This window comes from Acanthopagrus latus, chromosome 1, assembly GCF_904848185.1.
Source record: "Acanthopagrus latus isolate v.2019 chromosome 1, fAcaLat1.1, whole genome shotgun sequence".
NCBI classification, from domain to species: Eukaryota; Metazoa; Chordata; class Actinopteri; order Spariformes; family Sparidae; genus Acanthopagrus; species Acanthopagrus latus.
The window spans coordinates 10478985-10499761 of record NC_051039.1 but is presented as its reverse complement, the minus strand read 5'-3'; the positions used below and the strand labels follow the sequence as shown (position 1 = coordinate 10499761).

The following is a 20777-nucleotide window of genomic DNA, read 5'->3' as shown; positions in this document are numbered from 1 at the left end:
CAAGTGCACACTTAATTGGAAACCCGCAGAAAGGTGGCCACTAAGTTTTTTAATCAATCCACTGGCAGAACTCCTTGGGAAATTTAAGTTATCAACATGACGTTGATGCAAAAAATTGTCCCAAAAAAAAAATCAGTGAAACCCCGGGATAACAAAGCGTGCTCTTTTTTCTTTTGAAAATCACGTGATGTTGATGGCATGAATAATTACTGTTCCCTTGTAATTATTGTAACAATATGACCCTGAGGTGAGGGTTATCCAGATAACACAATAAAACTGCATTAAATCCAGTCACTTGGTTATTGATCATCGTGCATTTAAAATTCTTTCCCTCTCCCACTCTCACAGGTACCTCCACCCTTCTCTCTCTCTCTCTCTCTCTCTCTCTCTCTGTCTCTCTCACTCGCTCTCTAACACAGAGAGCGTTAGAGAGAGCTCTAACACACACACACACACACTCTCTCTCGCTCTCTCTCTCTCTCTCTCTCTCTCTCTCTTTCTGTGCTTGAGAGAGAAAGAGCACCACGGCAAACAAAAATAGAAGGAAAATATGCAAAAACTAGATGTCAATGGGACAGGCATTTATTGAGACAGTGGGATGTTGAGACAGAATCCAATCTAACAGCAGATTAGGTGTCACAGAGTTTAACTGTGTAAAGAAGGACAGAGCCAGAGGAGACAGATTAAGAAACAGACAGACAACACAGTGCAGTCAGCTCACCGGCAGCGGTCAGTCCTTCAGGGTTGGCGCTCAGCTCCTTCATGTCCACCATGCAGTGTCCCAGGTGTTGGGTGCCGTCCTCCATCTGTCCAGCCTGCCCCTCACTTCTCCCTCCTGCTCCTCCACCTCCTCTCCCACCTCCTCGAAACACCACAGTCCAGTCCAGTTCCCCGGCTCACACACAGCCTGCCAAGCAGAGAAGCTGTCACAAAGATAGCAATCCGTTCGCCTCGCTTTCTTGCTGCCTCACAGCGCGCTCTCTGGCAGCATTAAAGATGCCTTTTGGAAACTAATACGGAAGAGAGGGACAGGCAAGGGACCTGGAGCAGCGGCAGGAGGGAGGGAGGAAGGGGGAGAGAGAGAGAGAGAGAGAGAGAGAGAGAGAGAGAGAGAGAGAGAGAGAGGTAGTGCAGGAGAGGGGAAACGAAGGGGTGGATGAGGGAGTGAGATTCAGAATGAAAGAGAAAGCAGGACAGAATTGATGTTATGTACGATACACAGCTCTATCCATCAATCTCGGGCTGTCAGTAGGGCACCTAGACCCGACTGCACAGCACAACACAGTCAGAAAGACACTGTCTCCTCTCTCTTTCTTTTCCTCCTCTTACTGCGTAGCCAATGCTGCATCCAGACATGGCAGCAGGGGATCTTTTGATTTCTGACATCCGTCTCCGTCTTCCCCTCCAGCCTCCCCTTGCCAGTCCACCACCCCTTCCCTTCCACTTTTTGAGAAGAAAAACAATTAACAAGCATCTGACTGCTGAGCTCCATACGGTTAATGCCAGCATCATGCAGCATGAGTTTTTTAACTGCTGATTACAACCCAACATGTCAACTTCACAACAGGGTTAAATCAACAGGTTAACGAGGGAAAGTTAAAGCGATAATAGATGTTTCTGTTATTTAAAATGTATCTGCATCTACAAAAAAAAAAAAAACTGCAAAGATTTACAAAAGGACACAACAAAAGATTTTTTTTTTTCTAATCAGCAAATATTTGTAATGAAGAGCTACACTGACAGAATAATGCAGCTCTCTTCTTCTGTGTCTTTATGTGTTCCCCTTGCTGCCTGTCCACCCACTCGTACAGTGAAGGTTATTGTTAGTTATTTGGCCACGAAGGTCATGATGTTACACTAAGACATATATAAAATCAATTTTAATTCATAGCCTGCTGAATGGAGAGGCTGTTGTGGTCTCAGCTGAAGCTCAATAAGACACATAAGGCAGCAGACTCAAACTCCTAATGGAGGTAAACACCTACAAAATGTATTATGAAATACAAAAAAATGCAGCATCAATCAATGTGAAGACAGAGCAAAAAAAATTGTTTTAAATCTGCTAAAACAGGGGTTTGCTGACTGCTTTTGATGAGGTAGTTTTCACAAATCCTGTATATATGAGCTATAAAAACATCAAATTGTCACCACATGAGGATGCAATCAGTTAACCTGGGTGTTATTTTTGGTGGCTTTTGATGCTGAGGTGACTAAAGTGGTGCAATCCTGCTTTGTCCAACTGAAACACTTGATCAAGATCAGGTCACAGCTTTCTTCCCCAAATCTAGAAAAGGTCATCCGTGCGTTTATCTCCTCCAGACTTGATTACTACAATGCACTTTATTCTGCTATCAGCAGGAGCAACATCCAAAGACTGAAGCTGATAGAAAACGTCACGTCCCTGCTGCCCCTCACTGTTTGTAATTGATTTTTAGATTTTACTGCTGGTTTTTAAAGCCTTCAATGGTCAGGCTACCTACGACCCTGAGTGCTTGTTGAGATGGAGGATATAATGAGTATCACTGATTGCATTGGTAAAATATTTATAAAGAAAGTATTGAAACCCACTATGAAGAAAGGTATTGAACACTTCGTGAAAACCTCATTAAAACTCTTTAAAGGTCCCATATTATGAAAAACACATTTCTCTGGTCTCTACATATATAAGCTGGTCCTCCATGAACCTGCCAACTCCCAGAATGAGGAAAGCAAACGACTCCTGCATGATGATCCCTGCAGCCCACCCACTGGTAACACAGCGCTCCTACAGGCTATTCAGATTCAGTTCCTTAAGTTACGTAAAAAAGGAGTCATTTACAAAAGCCAGCCATCCCCGAGATGATGAAGTTCAGTGTGTCCAGCGGTAAGATAGCAGTGTTTTGCAATGTCGCCGCTCAGAGCTAGACATGCAAATTGCTCTATTGTTGGTTGTAAAAATCAACATAAGTGCCTATATTCTGTCCCAGCTACAGAAGAACAGAAGAGACGGTGGTTGCATTTCATTTTTTAATGGCGACATGCCGCCTGCGGTTCGTGTAAGTTTGTGTGTGTGTGCTAACCACTTCACATCGGACTGCTTCAAGTAACAAGGGTCAATACAAAGCTGGCTTTGCCTCGACACTGACCCTCGTAAAAGGATCAGTCCCAACCATACCGGACCCAGCAACTGTACCCGAGCCACAGGTAACTGTCGCTTCGGTTTGATATCAGCTTGAAGTCAGCTTGAACCTGGCTAACTAGTTAGCTCCGCTTCGGTCCTCTATGCAATGGCATTTGAAGTGAGTTTAATGTTTAATGTTAATAATATTACGATGGAGCTTGGTTGTCACAGTAAAAAGTCTGGAAACATGTGCAGACTTGAGACAGAGACGATGCGAACAGTGTCCAAGAGTTTGGAGACTGTGTTGGAGACAAACACAGCTTTCGCTAGCTGTTAGCCATTAGCTATATGGTAGTAATTGTAACAACAGATAAGAACAAACTAACATCATTCAGTCACACTAACCATTCTGAAACATCCTGCTGCAGCCGCAGAGTCTGTACTTTTTCAGGAGCCTCTCCTTCTGGGTCTGATTCTGGGTCAAACCGGTATGGCTGAATGAAAGCATCTGTCCGAGCAATAGCGACATACATATATACATCCACCATAACATTAGCGCATTTTCCTGTCGTATAGCTGTTGGCGCCGCTTCTACGAAGGCAGTAGTAGCAACATGGCTACCGCTAATGGCTGTCCACTGTCGATTGCAAAACCCAACTGAGAGAATTCCAACTTGTTACTTACTGACCTCATGGGTGCAAAGAGTGTCTGTTTTGTGTGAACAAACTGACATAACACAGGTGTTCTCCATTGAGTGAATGCCCATCCAGTTGCACTTCTTGCCTTCTTTGCCTCCTCCATCAGCAGGCTCTTTTACTTTTGTCGTGCACAGTTTCCATGGTTATTAACCTAGGCAGAGCTACTTGGAAACAATGCCTTGTCCTGTTGTGGTTGCGCAATGGAGACATTTCCTGTGTACAGCAATTCGTCCTTCATTTCAGCACAGTGAAATTGAGGTTTATAGGTAATCAATCTATCTGTGGATGGTGACATTTTTTACAGCCATCACACAGTGCAATCAGTTTTTTCTGTCTTTAAAAGTGTCTTTTGCCAGTTTAATGAACCCTTTGGGGACCTGCCATGTTAATTATGCAGGTTATGAGAGATTGGGTTTGTATTCCTTTCTGTGTTATGTGTTAAGTGTATACAATATACCAAACAACATAATCTGCCCTTCAGAAAAACAGCATTGGTCAAATCCTAGGTCCAAGTTCCATGTTCTAAAAAGCCACGTTGGGCTCATCTCCATTTCTTGAGGCGGCTGGTCGGGATTGGGGTTGGTGCCAAAACCCTAAATGAAGATAAATTGGTCCCTACAGGAGCAATAAGACAGAAGATGAATCCACTCTGCACGAGGAGGTTTCTTCTTCACTTTCTGCTTCTCTTTCCATCCTTATTCCCTCATCCCCCTATTGCCACATTTTCCTTGTTTTCCATCCCCTTTACTCCCTAAAACCATCAAGATGAATGTTGGCCTCACCTGCTTTAATGAAAATGTGGTGGCACATACACACATAAAATCACAATCGCGTGCGCGTGTTTGCGCGAACACACACAACACAGCAGAGAGGCGAGCGGATCTGTGGAGTGAACCATTAACATTCTAATACGTTTCTTTTAAAGGCGACATGTGTTGTCTTATTAAAGCCTGACTGATGGAGGGGGCTGGAGAAAATCAATAGACAATGCACTGGAGATGGAGAATAGTACAAGTACACTGAGGAGAGGAGAAGAAAATAAACATGCCCTTTTTAGCTATTCGGCCTCAAAGCCGGGAGAATAGATCCTCACATTTACCCATTCCAACAGCACTTCAGGCCCATTAGAGTTTGTGATACACTCCTTCACAGTATTAACTGAGGACAGCCAATAGCTTGATTCACCATTCACTCTGGGGTGTATGTTGCCTGTGCCAGGGTTACACAGCTGTAGTGCAGTAAAAGCCCCAGCGAGAGACATCCCAATCGCATGGTGTAAATACACACTGTGGCCAAAGATGAGATGAGATGAGAAAGATGAGTCAGAGACACTGGTCAAGGCACTCTTGCCTTGCTGGCACCAAGCTCTTAAATTCCTGCATGACAATTATACATCTATTGATTTGCATGCGTAACATGTTGATTTCCAGTTTGTTTTATTGCATGTATACCGTCTATTGTGCATTAATGTTTTACTAGTGGTTACAAGAATCAGCATGCTGAGTGTATCAACCATCAAATTATTCAACTACTCGACAGTTACTCTGCCTTTTCTTCGATTTCAACATGTTTTATCCTAACTACATTTCTGAAACTACGAGAAAGAAAGAAAAAGAAAGAAGCCACTGCACACATCTGGGAAGACAATTTGGTGAGTGTGTAGCCTAAAAGATCATAAATATTATAATGTTTTGTAAAGATTTAGGTTTCACTTTGGAGAGCTATAATACAAATCAATGAGTTCAACTAGCAGTGTCAAAGAAGTAGTCCATAGTGTTTATAGTTGTTCCTACCAGTAGATGCTGGCTAGAGAATGAAACAATGAAACCTGCTCCTTTTGCAGGCAGCAGGCAGCCTGTTTGGTAACTACTTCACTCATTTAACACAGCAGGTGTAATTTCAGAGTGGACATGTACAGTATCGATAATTACTGCTAATGAAATACTAACTCGGCAGACAGATGGCTATCTATGACTGAATGTGGGAATTATTGTGGGAATATCTGGGAAGATGCCGAGACCAAAACAAGTTGATTATCAGACCCTATTAGTAAAGATTTTTTCCACCCCCCATTAGGCGTTTTTTTTCAAATGATGCTGTTTATTATCAACCTTATCTAAGACTGTAATTCAAAATGTGTATAGGAAATATTCTAATGGAAATGGCTAAAAGCAGCATATTACCGTAGCTGCTATTTATCAAGGATATGAAGCCTCATTTTAACTTTAAATTCACTGAAAAAAAAAAAAATATGTTGCTTATATTGAAATTGCTTTAACAATAAAGCTTTTTGCAGACCATACACAGATAGAAGGATTAAGCACAGTGAACAATAATCCATTAAATGCACATATGGGGTTGCAAATGTTAAATTAAAGTAGACCTGAATAAATGTCAAAAAACTTACAGCGTCCTCACAAAGCAGGATAATTCTGCATTTTCAAGGTGTGCCATATATAAAAACATATCAGAATATGCAGTCTTTCTGTACACTATTTATATTCAACTGTGTCATCTGGTCTAATGAGACCAACGATCAATGTCTGTCAAGGTCCTCATGAATCCTCATCACATTAATAACGTCCACCCGCCCACCCCACCCCCATCTTTTCCTTTTCACTCCTTTTCCTCTCAGAGAATGTGGAGAGATGAGGCTATTGATTTCTCATCATGTGATGTCATGTCAGGTTACAACATTCTCTTTTTACTGCACTGCTGCTGACTGACATCCCAGTTGTTGACTTCCAGTTTCTTGTAAGTCAGATTCACTCAGTTGCTTGGGGAATGAGGATGTGGATCTGACAGGGTTTGAAACTAGAAAGTCTACATTCTTCACATCATCCCACTGACCCAGCCCAACACTGATATTGAAAAAAAAAAACTTTTTTTTTAATAAGATGCTAAAAAGTCTGTGAATGCAGATATACTTAAGGTCTAAATTCACATTGTTTTCAGTTTTATCTTTCAGAATCAGAATTTCTTTATTTGTCCCAAAAACGGGGACACTTCTTTGTAATATTGCAATAAACTATAAAAATAATAATTAAAAATAAACAATAAAATAAAGAGGTAAGAAATAGACTCAGACTCATATACACTGTATATACATAACATTTTACACTGAGCAGTGTAATTGTAAGCAGTGTGGCAGTGTGTTGGTGTTAATAAATAATAAATACGGGTATGAAATTTTGCACTCCTGTGAGAAACACAAACGAAGTGAAAGTCTTTTCAGTACAAAATTCCTTCTGTGGTCTCCACAGACTGTTTGCTTGCTGAATGGTGGAAAAAACTTGCTTTTGAACTAAAAACACTTGATATCTACTTGATTTGATTGACACGCACCTTGCCTCTTCACTTATCTTTAGTCAGACTTCAGCAGAATACATTACTGAAGAAAACAAGTCTGTCACCCATCTCTTTCATTGAAGTTTCACTATGAAAAGTTCACTTCATGGCCAATATCAACAGTGAGACTGACTACAACAATCCACAACTCTTCCAGTGTAAAGTACATCCAGGCACATGAATACTCTTTAAAGACAAAAAAAAAAGGTTATGGCCTTGGTCAACTACTAAACATAAACAAACACAGTTGTCAAGAAATGATGAAAATGTTATACTGTATAGTCCTCACATTTTGAGAAAAAAATTAGCATGTGAAATCACTTTTCTCATTCACATCATGACTGAGGTTGGAAGGTCTCTCCTTGCACTGGGTGTTCTTTGTCTGACAAAACCACGATCTCATACCATGTTTGTTTCACTGACAGAAAGTGGTAAAACTCTCCACCTTACTGTCCATCCTCCATCCTACATGAACGTTGCGGTCTTAAATAATTTAGCTATAATTCAGCCCAAGGGCCTTTTTAATATCATGTCTTGGCATCGATCATCAACTTAACTAAACTTTCCACACACACAACCCAGTCTGTTTACCAAAGGAGATCAAAGAACATTCCTCACTTGATGAAACAGGCAGCCGGACTGAGGAGGGAGAACCAGACAGATAAAAATCATGGTCAAGAGTGTTGCTAATAATAATAATAATACATTTTATTTGGAGGTGCCTTTCAAGACACCCAAGGACACCTTACAGTGCAGGAGAACATACATTGGTTAAAACAGCAAATCATGGCAAAAGCATGACCAGCTTGAACAAACAAAATGAGACATACGCGTGGGAGAGGGGAATAAACAGCAATACTGCGATATTGCTGTCAATTTGCGGATCCGAAGTCTCTTGAAATATCATCATGCATCTTGTCAATCATCCCCAATTGTTATTTGTCTCAGTCAAGTGAAGGCATGTAGTTTTGAATCCGGTGCTATGATTGGTGAAATCTTTTTCTTCAGGTTACTAGACTCAAGTACTGTTGTACATCGGTCAGATTCGCAAGGTGAACGAAACAGTGGTTTGTAGAAATGTTAACTGCCAACATTATATGTTATGACTGGGATGAAACGTTTCAGTGGAATGGGACGTTACAGTCTACCCTACAAGTCTGTTTTGGTCTGCTGATGTTTTTTGTCTCTCCAGTGCAGAAGAAGCTTCAGTGAACACTGAAGTCACATGGTTCATGTGCGTCATGTTTTATTCACCAAGTGTATTTTCAATTTAACTCTTTTGTTTAACCTCTATCGATTCCACATCAGCCATAAAAAAAAAAAAAAAAATACGCAAAATTTTAAATATGCATGAAAACAGATCGATTAAAACACACTTTTTGCCTCATCAGTGATTCAGTGAATATTCAACTTACACAACTATGTGACAAAGAGACAGTTAAGCAGAAAAATGTACTCTTAACCTCACACAAACAATTTAATGCTCCTTCCACTATTGCCCATTAAGATCTGCACAGTATTTGCTAAACTCTAACGCTTTGGAGTCCAGAATGTCAGTGTGGAACTGGCTTCCTCGCTTGGCCTGGGCTAGGGTAATCGTTAATCTCCAGTTGTGCTTTGATTACAAATTTACTCCCATAAATAAGTTTTTATAGCACAAGTGCTGGAAAGGCTGCAAAGTGATTCTTTTTCCTTTTCTTCACTTACAACAGTCTCTCTGACAGGGGAAGGACTCCAGCTATGCCAGCAGTGCCTCAGACACAGTAGAAACAGAATGGCTTTGGGCACTCAATCTCCTCGAGAGGACCAGCAATGTTGAAAGTACAGGATAGATATGGATTAGCTGTTTCTACAATGTTTCTGAATTACTCGGCTGCCAGAGACACACACAGCACAGTGCCAACATCCATGGATCATTCTTACAGACACAGCAGGAGTATTTTCATTACCCGCGGCAGATTGTCTGGATATTTCTTCATCAGGATTGTTCCTCCATAACTAACATAATGTCCATCAGGAAAGGTCAATACTGAACTAACCCCCTACTGTTACACAAAGTTCTATACAGCCAGGTGCTTTATGTGCTCGTTTGCCTTTTTTTGGCCTGCAAGACCAAAAAAAAAGTCATTCTTAGTGAACACAGGGATCCAACAATCAGCTATGAGGTGTGTTGCCTGATTCTCCAATATAACCAGCGAGGTAATGTAGTCCTAAATCAATTGTGGTACGGGCAAACCCTCTTTAGGACAACACCATTAGTGATGGACTGAGATATCTGATGTATCAACTTTATGGAAATATTCAATATAAACTTTAAATGAGTTTAGAGCTGGGACACAAGCCAACTTGGGCCTCAAGTGAACACAAACTGATACGTTTTCTCATTTCTCCTCTTAATTCCCCACTGCACAAGTCTATCTAAGGTGGTAATACTGAGGGCAGTTGCCAGCTTCAGGAAAAGAAATTAGAATAGTGTTTTCAGTAGGCTAATTGAGCTAAATGATTTGCTAATTGTAGATGCAAGTGAGCCAGTGATTTGCTGAGATAGGACAGGTTGAAATATACCAGCACTGCTATCTATGTATCCGATCCTATGCTTAGCTTAGTTTTCCAGCTTCACAAATTAAAAAAGTACACAAAAAGCCCTCCTAGACCTAGTGTTTGGTTTGTCAAAACTGAGCTACTGTAGAAACATAGGGGTAGAATATGACAAACTATGTGGCAGGATAACCTGCTCCCTCTGAAGATGATAAAGGACTCATAATAAAGATAAGTTCAGGTGTTTATACACTAATGAAAACATAATTATCAATATTGTATTCATACATATACACATTCTGTCCCTGAATCCTACACACTGGACCTTTATGTAACCATAGGTTTGAATATCAAATGTGATTTATAGACAGGTCTGGAGATCGCATTTACCATTCACAGTCCCAGTAAGAAAGTGTGCATTCAGAATATGCAAACCATGACTGATTACATACAATATGTAATGAGAATTTTTATGGCTGGAAAACCCATACTGTAAATCAAACCAGATCACACCAAGCTTCCAAAGCAAACAGTGTACCAGTGCTTTTAATGAGAAAACAAATCTATAGCCTCACTAGAAGTCCCTTGAGACTGTAATGCTCTCCATAAAACAAAATAGTTGATTGGGTGTAAAATCAAGACACAGTTTTGCTATTTTTACTTTCTCACCACTACTGGGATGAAATTATAATGTTTAGCATTGCAGAAAAGATTATCATTTTCAAAAGGAATTATTCTGTGTACGGTGGCAGTCTTAGAGCATCTGAAAGAGTGAAGCTCGACTCTTATTAGAACCGACAATTTGATCCATCTAAACTCTATTGTCAAACTCAGCTTACAATGGACTTGTTAACCAAGTAGCTCCAGCCTCCAAACAAATTCTGGTTAAAACAAAAAAAAAGTGGCAGCCAAAAAAAACAAAAACAAGACAATTGTTATTGTTAGTTATTTCTGCGCCCTGTTAATCAGCACACTGTTGATAGGGTTTTTATAAGACTTAGGGACAACACCCAAGCTACTGTTGACATGTAATGTAAAGTAAATGCTGACAGCATCAATGCTAACTCAGTGACTCTTACCTGATCTGGTTGTAGTTGGTCCTGCCAACTTTTGACGTTTGGGGGGAGTTTTCTTTTTTTTTTTTTTAATTATAGGCTCTAGCTTTGTAGATTTTGTAATAACAAACGATTGAAAATTAATAATTTCTTTAATAGAACAATTTAACATTTCCTTGTGGTACCTGCCACATACCTTCACTTAAGTCTTCCACAAACAAAGGGAAAACACTAACTTATCTTTTACTGTGTACGTGATCTTAGGGACAGCTGACTCTCGTGTGACATTTAGTGGTGCAATTCAATAATACAGTCCAGTCTTAGGCCTCATATCAAACCAGTTTAAAAATGTTTAAATAGACCCCTGAAGTGAGCTGTGTATTGATCCATGTCACTGTCTCCGGTGCTGAAGTAGCAGACAGATTTGTAAATTCACATTTTTCTCTTGGATCAATAATATTCTCTAAACTGTACACTGCAAATACTCAACTCTGCACCAACTTGGAGCGAACACACTCCATTGAGTAGTGTCACCATCATGATCAAAATGACAAGTAGTAATGAGAAGTTGGGGGAGATTGAGAGCATCATAGAGACACACTGCTGCCTGCAGTACTCTTGTAATATTTCTATGATCAGTCATAAATGTCTGTGCTATAAAAAAATAAAAAATAAAACCCAGACCAAACCACCTAGGAAACATATTTGACAGAAAGCCTGTCTACAGATTTAGTTATCAGTATATGGTTAGGGTCAGGGACATCTTTGCTGTTAAAAATGAACAGGATTTTAGCATCTAATAGTTGGTGACAACTGATTACAGTACTACTTACAGTAAATACAACTTTATAAATGGTACAGACTTATAAACTTCCTCTTAGAAAGTATATGATCGCAAAGCAAGAAACTTTTACATAAATGCCTTTGCACAGAATAAATCTATATATTGAGTCCAGGTAGCCAGGGAAATGATTCAGGATTAGGAATCAGGAGGATTAAATCTTAAGAGTAATGCCATCATCAAATCTCCCTCCAGACCACTGCAGTATAAATCTTGTGTTATACAACATATATACTGTCACCTGGTAATGTGCACAGCATTAAGTCAGCCACAAACCATAAATCTCACACCTGCTCCCTGAAATCTCCTGCCTCCTCTCATTCTCCACACCACTGGCTCATGTGTCAGGAGCTGCTGTATGTTTAAATAGACAAACCTCAGGTTTGGCCTTCTTTCAAACGGCCTCTTGGAACACTCTTCAATACCCGTGTTGGGCTACAAAGCCAAGCAGATTAGAGGACTGATCCATCCACAAAACATGTGATGCAGACAAATTCCTCTATTCTATAGATAACAGATTAAAATAACTCTTCTGTCTTTGTCTTGTGTGTCAAAGGAACGTGCAACATTGCTACACGTTAGAGCTTTGCGAGAAGGGATCAGCAGAGGGATGAGTTTTATTTGGAAAGGTCAGGCCACCTGCAGGACAAGGCGAGAGCTGGGGATAAGGGAAGGAGTAAGGATATTGTAGCTAGAGACATCGGCTGATTCCAATTCATAGCTGTCATCTACATCTGAGGCACAGTGGAGATGCTGCAAAGCGAGAGCCTCATACCAGGCCAGCAGGATGTCTTCCAAACATAAACAAATATAAATAAATACACACACACACACACACAGACAAAAATGAAAATCAAGCATAGTGTCTATTTTCACTGCATTCCCTTACACATGTTTAAAAAGCGACTTGTATTTAAAATGCATGGCACTAAGTCACGTTCATGAATCTGCCAACTCTTAGCTCGTGCTTGCCAGCCTGGTGTTGAGGGTAGTGCACAGAGACAGCTGAGAGGAGCAGCCCCCTGATCCTGCACTCTGTCAGCTGTGTATGCCTGCTGTCAGAGAATGACAGCAGGCATACACCGCTCCATGTGCCCCTGTTGTTTGTCTGGCCCATTCTTAGGGTAGGGCATGTCTCTCACTGCAGCTGGCTCACAGAAGCATTACACAATGCAATCCAGATTAGTTAAGCCACTGACGGGTAATTACAGACTGGCAGCGTGCAGGTTTGCCCCTGCTGGGCTACACGAGGATAAAACTGTTCAGTCATTGTGTTGCAGTGCCCAATACTGTATAAATGGACTGGACTGTGAATGCTAATGATACTAATGGCAGATAGGTTGCTGATGCTGCCCAGTGTTTTGCATCCTCTTGATCACATTGGTGAACGAGCACTAACAAGCAGTCAAACCCGGATGTATCACCCTGTGATCCAAATTGAAACCATTTTTCAGCAGAGAAACAGCATGACAGCATGAAAAACTGTTATTCTAGCAACCTCTATATCCGGTCCCTCATTTATTGTTTGCCAAAGAAGATGAAATGGAAAGCACAAGATTTTAAACATACACTGTAAGACGGCAAACTTAACCTTAAGCACCCTTTGCTAACACTGGCCATATATGCATTTGCTCTGCACTTTTCATTCAATTTGAGTGTATCATTTGCGTGTAATTGGCATCTGATTTACAGAGGCAGCAGCTAATTAACACTAACACTCTATCAGTGTCTAAGACAGCCTTGTTGGATTTGTATAAATTAACAATAAAACGATCTAAGCATATTTTTGCAGAAAAAGACTAATTAAATTAAATTACACTATTTCAAAACATTAGCCAACAATTAAATTGTAATAGAGAAAACAAGATATAACTGGCTATAACTTCTAAAGTAAGAATTATTTGTAAAATTCATTAACTGAGTCATTAACTTTTTAGGAAATTGAGAATGAATTAAAAGATAAAAATGTGCTTCTGAACCTACAGTAAAACTGCAGTCATCATTCACATAATCCAAAAAACATAACTTTATCTTGTAACTACGGCAAAGGTTGGTGTTAGAGCGGACGAGGGAGTAGAGGAACATTTTAGGAAAAAAGAAGACATTTATAAATGTATTTAGTCGATAATGGGGACATTAAAAAGCAGACAGAGTTATACCCCAAACTGAACCTTTTTAGTCCTGGGAGGTTTCATATCTTGTGGCAGACGGAGCTTCATAGTGGAAGCAAATATTATCGGTAACCAGTCTAAATGCTGATGGTGTCATGGTGGATGGATGATGGATGATGTCATTAAACTGTGCGATCAACACTTACGTCATGATGATAAATTCAAGCAATTCAATTCAAGAAGCTGACCACTGGCAGTTTAACTAGCAAAATGTATTTCTTACGCTTCTCTTGTTCAAAGAATGAAAAGGTTCCGCCCTGTAAATTGTATAAATTGAGTTAATCTGGGGTCAAATCAGTGGTGCCACCCAAGGTGTACATTTAAAACAATGCAGGCCTGGCCAGCAAAAATGTTGAACCAAGCTCAAAATTACCTCTAACTGGACAATCAAGGTCATCCAGCAAAGCTCTGCTTGGACTTTGGCATTTTCTTTAAATCCTTCACAATTACAGTTCCGTCATTCAGTTATCAAAAATTGAACTGTTGGGTTTTTCACCAGCAGTAACTTAACACAGACCCTGAAACAGCTGACAGCGAACATTAAAAAGCGGTAAAACACAGCAGATATCTAAGAGCACGAACAGGGACACTGGAGAGAAACTAAACTTCAGACTACAGAGAGTCAGAAGCTACCAAAGTACTGAGAGCTAAACACACAGAGACTTTAAAAGACATCTTTCTCTCAGGTTTCCTGCATAGACATGAGATGAGTTTCGCAACAAACACTTGTTCGGGTTGGAGAAAGTAGTCACCCCCTCAGGCCTCTTGGTGATGGGGTGGCTGTGCTTTGGTCCTACTCTAGAGAAGGTGTATATCTCAGGAGCAGCTAAGTTAAGTTTCCACAGTAAGACTGGTACTGGGAAAGCGTAAAAGGACATTGGAAGCTGTGAACAATTTTGGTTGTGTGCTAGACTATCATATATGGATAAATTTAAAGAATAACAAATATAATCATAAATTGATACTCAAGTAAGAATAAACTAAATTATCACCTCTGTCATTCATCACTATCTCCAGCAGAGTAGAAAAACTACAGTGTTCACCTTCAGCTGCTGAGGTAACTCAGTTGGGACAGAAATTATCTGCTGGATCAGGTTTTCTTTGTTCGAAGTAAACGTCATAACCCAAATATGATCAAAGCAGGATGAAACCCAAAATCAGACAACCATAGAGCAAATAAATGCACTTACTGTGAATATAATTTTAAAAACTGCTGAGCCCTGCCATGACTTATCATGCAATCCTGCATGTTGAGAATTTCTTCGCCAGTGACAAGCTGTCTTCGGCTGCCTTTTCATATGGAAACCATCCCTCCCAGCACACATGACTTTCCATCATTTCCAGCAGGAGGGAGAGATGAGAAGACTATAAGAGGTGTGGGCTGCCGTGACTCTGTTGGAGACTTGTGAAATCGCTCAAATATTCAGCCTGGGACTCAACCATTACTCTTCTTCACACTTAGGTGAGGTCACTAGTAACTGAAAAACCTTGAAATCCAATGTATAAACATATAAAAGATCGCTTTCTAAGAAGGTATCCCACAGCCCTGCATGGGCACAAAAGTTCTACCTAAAGTTTTCTTCCACCTGGGTCTGCTTTCTTAATGGAAATATATCTTTTGAAGGCAGATTTTAATGAGTCAGCAGAGACTAAAAAGTATGGGGGGATTTTCTTTAAACAATATGCCAAAAACTGAGTAGGAAATGGGTATGGTTGAATTCAATACTGATGTGCACAGTAACATGAATTGTTTTAATGACCATTTAGCATCTATTAGCCATTAAACTAACTAACACGAAGCATAGACAAGTTGTGCTGGTCAAACCTCAGCAATTACTCGCTGAGCGTTCATGTGTGTCGGCTCAGCTTACTCCTCATGGGGCAACATGTTTGACACAACATATATCATCTTTAAACTGCATCTATGCAGCTCCACATAACTCATTATTAAGTCTTGGGGTAAGGCAGAGCTTCTGATGTTGGAGCTCAGTTAATGAGGTACTCGGGGTATACGTCCATGGTGCGACAGCCTTACTCTTTCCTGCATTTAACCCAGGTGCCAACGCCCATTGCTTTTTCTTCTTTAAAAGCTACCAGAAAATAAAACAAATCATATAAATCCATGATCCATGCAAGTGCAAGTTCTCAAAAGTCACATCTATTCATGCAAAATTCTTCTTCAAAATGCGACTCTAATACGACGAGGACGACAAGTTCCAACCAAATCAATTCAAATAATTTACTACATACTATATATATTATAGTCCTTCAACATGACATCGGTTGCATTACATCTAGTTAAGGGGGAACCATTTTCTGAACCCTAAAATGATTCAAACCAGATATGAATGAATATGAATAAGAGAAGAAGAATACATTATGAACATGGCCTGGTGTGACGTTCCCTTTGTGATTAAGATGATATTTAATTTAACGTTTCTGTTTCCAATGTTCCAACTGCTGTCTGCAGTGTTGTCTCAGGGTGCAGATGTCTTATTCTTCAAACCTTCTGCTGAGTAGGAAATGCAGCAATTATGACTAAGCTACTTTACCACTGTCAATTAAGCTAGAACATGAAACTGCTTTCATTATGATGTGTCATATTTAGCCATAATGAAATGCAGTGACTCATCTGGTCCCGACAGAAGACGAAGACAGAGTGCACTCTGCAAAATCTCTGTGTTTAACTTTAAAGCAATCAAACAACCAAAATCAATATTTTGCATATCATATATCCTGTGTCGTCTTAAAAGTAGGGCTGGACAAATACCTTTTTTTCTTTTTTTTTTTTTACATGTGTGGACAATTTATAATTTTGAAGACATTTTTCCAAATATAAAAGTGCAAAATTCTAAAAGGCCATATGACTTAAGCAGCAATATAAACAGCTCCTGTAGACTTCAAGAGATGGGATTAAACTTGTCAGGTTTAGAGAGGATGTAGGAGGTTGTGTGTTCATCAAGTCTAAAACATTTTAGGCTTTCATCTACGCTCCAGTTAGAATTGACATCAAAAGAGCTGCTGTTGAAAATGTTTGTGCAAGGACACATGCACTGTAAGAAATAAAAATCCAGATGATGGTAAAGCAATTGGTCAAAAGAACATGGCAGGGCTCATCTCATTGTTTAAGGAGATGCATGCTATGAGGGTCATTTCTTCGAGAGCTTTTATTTTGCTGGAATTTTACAAATATCCACATCCAGTTTCCAGTAAACCTAAAAACATCAGAATGTTCAATGCATGCACTTTGTTTCTTGTCCTGCATCTAGATCACGTTTTCTTTATGTCACATTTTTGTTGCAATACTTCTGGTTTTATTTTGTGTTGCTCACCTCTCCTCTTGTCTCAGATCCCTACTCCCTGCCCTTGTGTATTTCCCACCTTTGTGAAAGTCTGCCTCGCCCTGATGTGCTTCACCAGTGCCCAATTATTCCTGCCTCCCGCGTGGGTTTAGTCTGTGTTCCCCCAGTCCTCTGTGCCAGTTTGTCTTCGCCCCTTGTGTCACGCTTTACACCCTTAGTTCCTTGTGTTCTCTGGTTCTTAGATCCTTTCTTGTGTTCTTTGAACTGACCCTTTTGCCTCACCCTCTTTGGATTGCTTCTTGTTTGACTGCCTTTCTGTGTACTGAACCTTGTTTTGGAGGTTTTTGATCCAACTGTGCGATCTCTTGAGTCTCACATTCCCGTGTTTATTTCTGATAGTTCGTATATGCTCAAAACTTTTTGATCAAAAGGTGGTAAGGTGCTTTTCTAAATCTTCTTTGACAGAAAATATTCAAAGTAAATTTTAAACTGCAGTGTTGTTTGTGATTTCTTATCTCCATTTTTGTTATGTCATCGGTTAAAAAAAGGATTAAAACATAGCATTTTTCAAAAATACCTGAAAGAGAGTCGGCTTACGTCTATATTTAGGCTCAAACATAACACAGGAGAAGAAGAAGAAGCAAGCAGAAGCATATTTTCTTGTGTCAACCCAAAGATTATAAAAATCATTAAAGAACCAAACAATGCACATTTCACATTAATAATACAGAGCAATTAATTTCTCCAGACTTGAGCGTATTAAGCTTGATTAAATGTTAGTAATGTTGTATCAATTGTACCAATGTAGAGACATTGCTTATTATATTAAGTGATGATATTGGGACTGATTTAACATTTGTTACGTAATGATATCAACAATGGGAAACTATTTCTCAGTGGAAAGTGAGACCCTAGACCATATCAATGAAGAATGTATTTGCATTTTATCTTTACTCATATGCACAAAACTAAGTACATTTGTGGTTTTCATTCATTTTTATGGAATTTTTTTTTTTTTTAATGTATAATTTTAGTCTGATTGCAGTACAGGCAGTAGAATAAAGCCAGGGGCTGTGCTCATGAATGTCAATCCAGGCTCAACGTTAATTCAAACCTTTGACAAAGTGCAGCTAGCACAGTGCACCACACACATACTCTATGTGCAGAACTGTTGCCAGAGAAATGGAAAATCAGCCCTTATCCTCATTTACAATTCAATGGGTACATGTATTGAAATAAAATATTACAAATATTTAATAATATACATGTATTGTGATTGGTCTTTTGTGGCTGTGCTTTAGATAATTGGCTGTACATTCATTGATATCAAAGGTGCACAAACGTATATGACAGCTTGTCATTACTCTGTAATGCTGCTACTGGTTTTCTATATCTAGATCATAAATTCTCTCTGAAATGAGTGACGGGTTGTCGGTCTGAACGGTGACTATTGTATTATCTGCTTTTTCATTTATTTTACATTTTCACTCATCCTGAATTTTAATTTAAAATCTGTGATGGCTAGATGACCTGTGATGAGAACCCTGGCTTCATTAAGGCCCCTCCCTTGTGTCGACTGTGGACAAATTCATTCCAAAGTTGCAAAGCTGAAGCGATCTACTGTTCAAATTGATGAATTAGGCTAGCACATTTTTAATTACATCAAAGATGAGGGCTTTGGGGACGTGCAGGGGTTAATGTTTGAAAAGATGATTTGATTCCTAATAGCTGTACCTCCATCTTGGTTTTGTGGTTCATTCAAGGGCTCTCGTCCTTATCGCTGCACTAGTGACTGCTCATAATTGGAAGGGGTGTGTAGAGCAGTGTGTGGAACTGAAGCAGTTAGTATTATGTATTTAGAGCAGTCCAATTTATTTAGAGTTCATTCTAAAGTTTTGCCATTCTGAATACTTTTAAAGCAATCCATGGTTTGACTCTCTTGTATTTATCTGGCCTTTTAATTCCCTACACCCCACATTGACCACTCAGGTCCTCTGCACTCATTTCTGATTGTCCCTCAGGCTCGGAGGGAACTCAAGTGTGACCGCTTTTGCAGGCCCCATCCTGCGGAACAATCTGCCCCACCACATCAGATCTGCCACATCTACTGAGCCGTTAAAAGCACAGCTCAACACAAACCTTTTTTCTTTGGCTTTTGATCAAACTTAAACTGCTAATCCGTAGTGGGCCCTCATAATGGTTGTAACACATTTCCATTGCTCAGGGACTGTATCTTGAACTCTGGGTTTATACGAGATCTTTTATTGTCTGTTCTGTTGAACACATTTTCATTTGTCATTGTTTATAAAGCACTTTGGTAAACTCATGTTGTTTTAAATGTGATATGTAACATACATTTAACTTCACTCATCTATTTTCAGTAAAAGTTAAACACTGGAATGTGAAATGAAATGACTGCTGACACCATATGTTCCTTTGGGACAAAATTTGGGACAAAATGAAAAAAGGGGCCTTCCGTTGAACTTTTTATAACTTGAAACTATTTAAAAGCATACTTTGTGTCATTCTAAAATTAAAGAACTCGTTTTTTATGTGTAATACAAAACAGAAGCTAAATATAAATATATAATAGAACAAAAAAATAAGGATATGTCATCCTGATACCTACAGCACTACAAAAGATTTGTAATAAAATGTTATCAATGTTTCAAGTCCCTTGAAGGCAATGGTGCTGGCTTGGATTGCTACGAGAAGTCATCAATATTCGCATAAAGTTTATGAAATGTTACCCAGCCGGTTTTTCACTCTCTACACTTTTCTTGTGTTCCACGCAGTTTTCAGAGTCACACATTTTCTAGTTTCTGTGTTTAAAAGGTGTTGATAACATTTGGCCACTGAATGTGGTATTTCAACTCTGACATACCACTGCATTCATGTCACAACACCACTGTTGTTTGAATCAGCTGTCCCCTCAAGTGAGTGCCACTTTGTTGTAACTAATGTTTCTAACATTAGCTAATGTTAGCTATCTGTGTGGGGTTTTTTCCCCACAAAATGGCAACTACAAAGATGCTGACAAAACACAGATACCAAGTGATTCCATCAGTGTTACATTATTGGTTGTTAACCCCTATTAGAAACTGGAACCAACTATCAGAATTCTTACAAGTAGATTAAAAAAAAAAAAAAAATCATTTTCGAACTGACAAATTGTTGTATCACATCATTCAGTAATAATGTTTTAAAGGAAAAGAGATACTTTTATCCTGTACCTGTATTGCTTTTGTATGTGCCCTCTACATAGAAATGTTATCAACATGACCTTTAAGGTGTGAAATCTCTAGACTAAACACCACCTTCACTGAACAGGGAAACATCTGGCACATATCAAAGTAAAAAATATGCGAAATGTTGCAGTTTCGGGTGCATCTTACGCTGGTTTTCCTTTATAAATCACAATCCACCTTGAAATGTGGTACATCTTTTGCCTATAAATAATCAGCGAAACGCCCACTGTGTGAAATGCAGAGATTTCCCACAGTGTGAAATCTAAGTTCTTGCTGTGAAGCTTGAGACAAGAAAAAAAGATGCTGTTTGGTGAACACAGTGTTAGCATAATATATGCAAAAAAGGCAGACACAGTCAATGCAGCTGGCCCAGAAATGAAAAAAAAAGTGTTGCCACATAAAGGTGGACACCAGGAGCGCATAGTCTAACGCAGAGTGTTTGTGCTGAGGTGAAGGGGAATGAGGACACAGCTCAT

General features: G+C 39.5%; 1 protein-coding gene across 7 annotated transcripts in view; it reads right to left on the bottom strand.

Annotated features, from left to right (window-relative positions):
- Positions 1-20777, bottom strand: part of inpp4b (inositol polyphosphate-4-phosphatase type II B) — a 243448-nt gene that overhangs the window by 147637 nt on the left and 75034 nt on the right. For all 7 annotated transcript variants that reach the window (XR_005075785.1, XM_037102442.1, XM_037102456.1 and 4 more), the window contains one exon: positions 722-907. Coding sequence is in view for 6 of the 7 variants with exons in the window: in XM_037102442.1 (XP_036958337.1) it covers positions 722-806 (85 nt within the window). In the remaining variant the exon portion in view is untranslated. The remainder of the gene's footprint in view (positions 1-721; positions 908-20777) is intronic.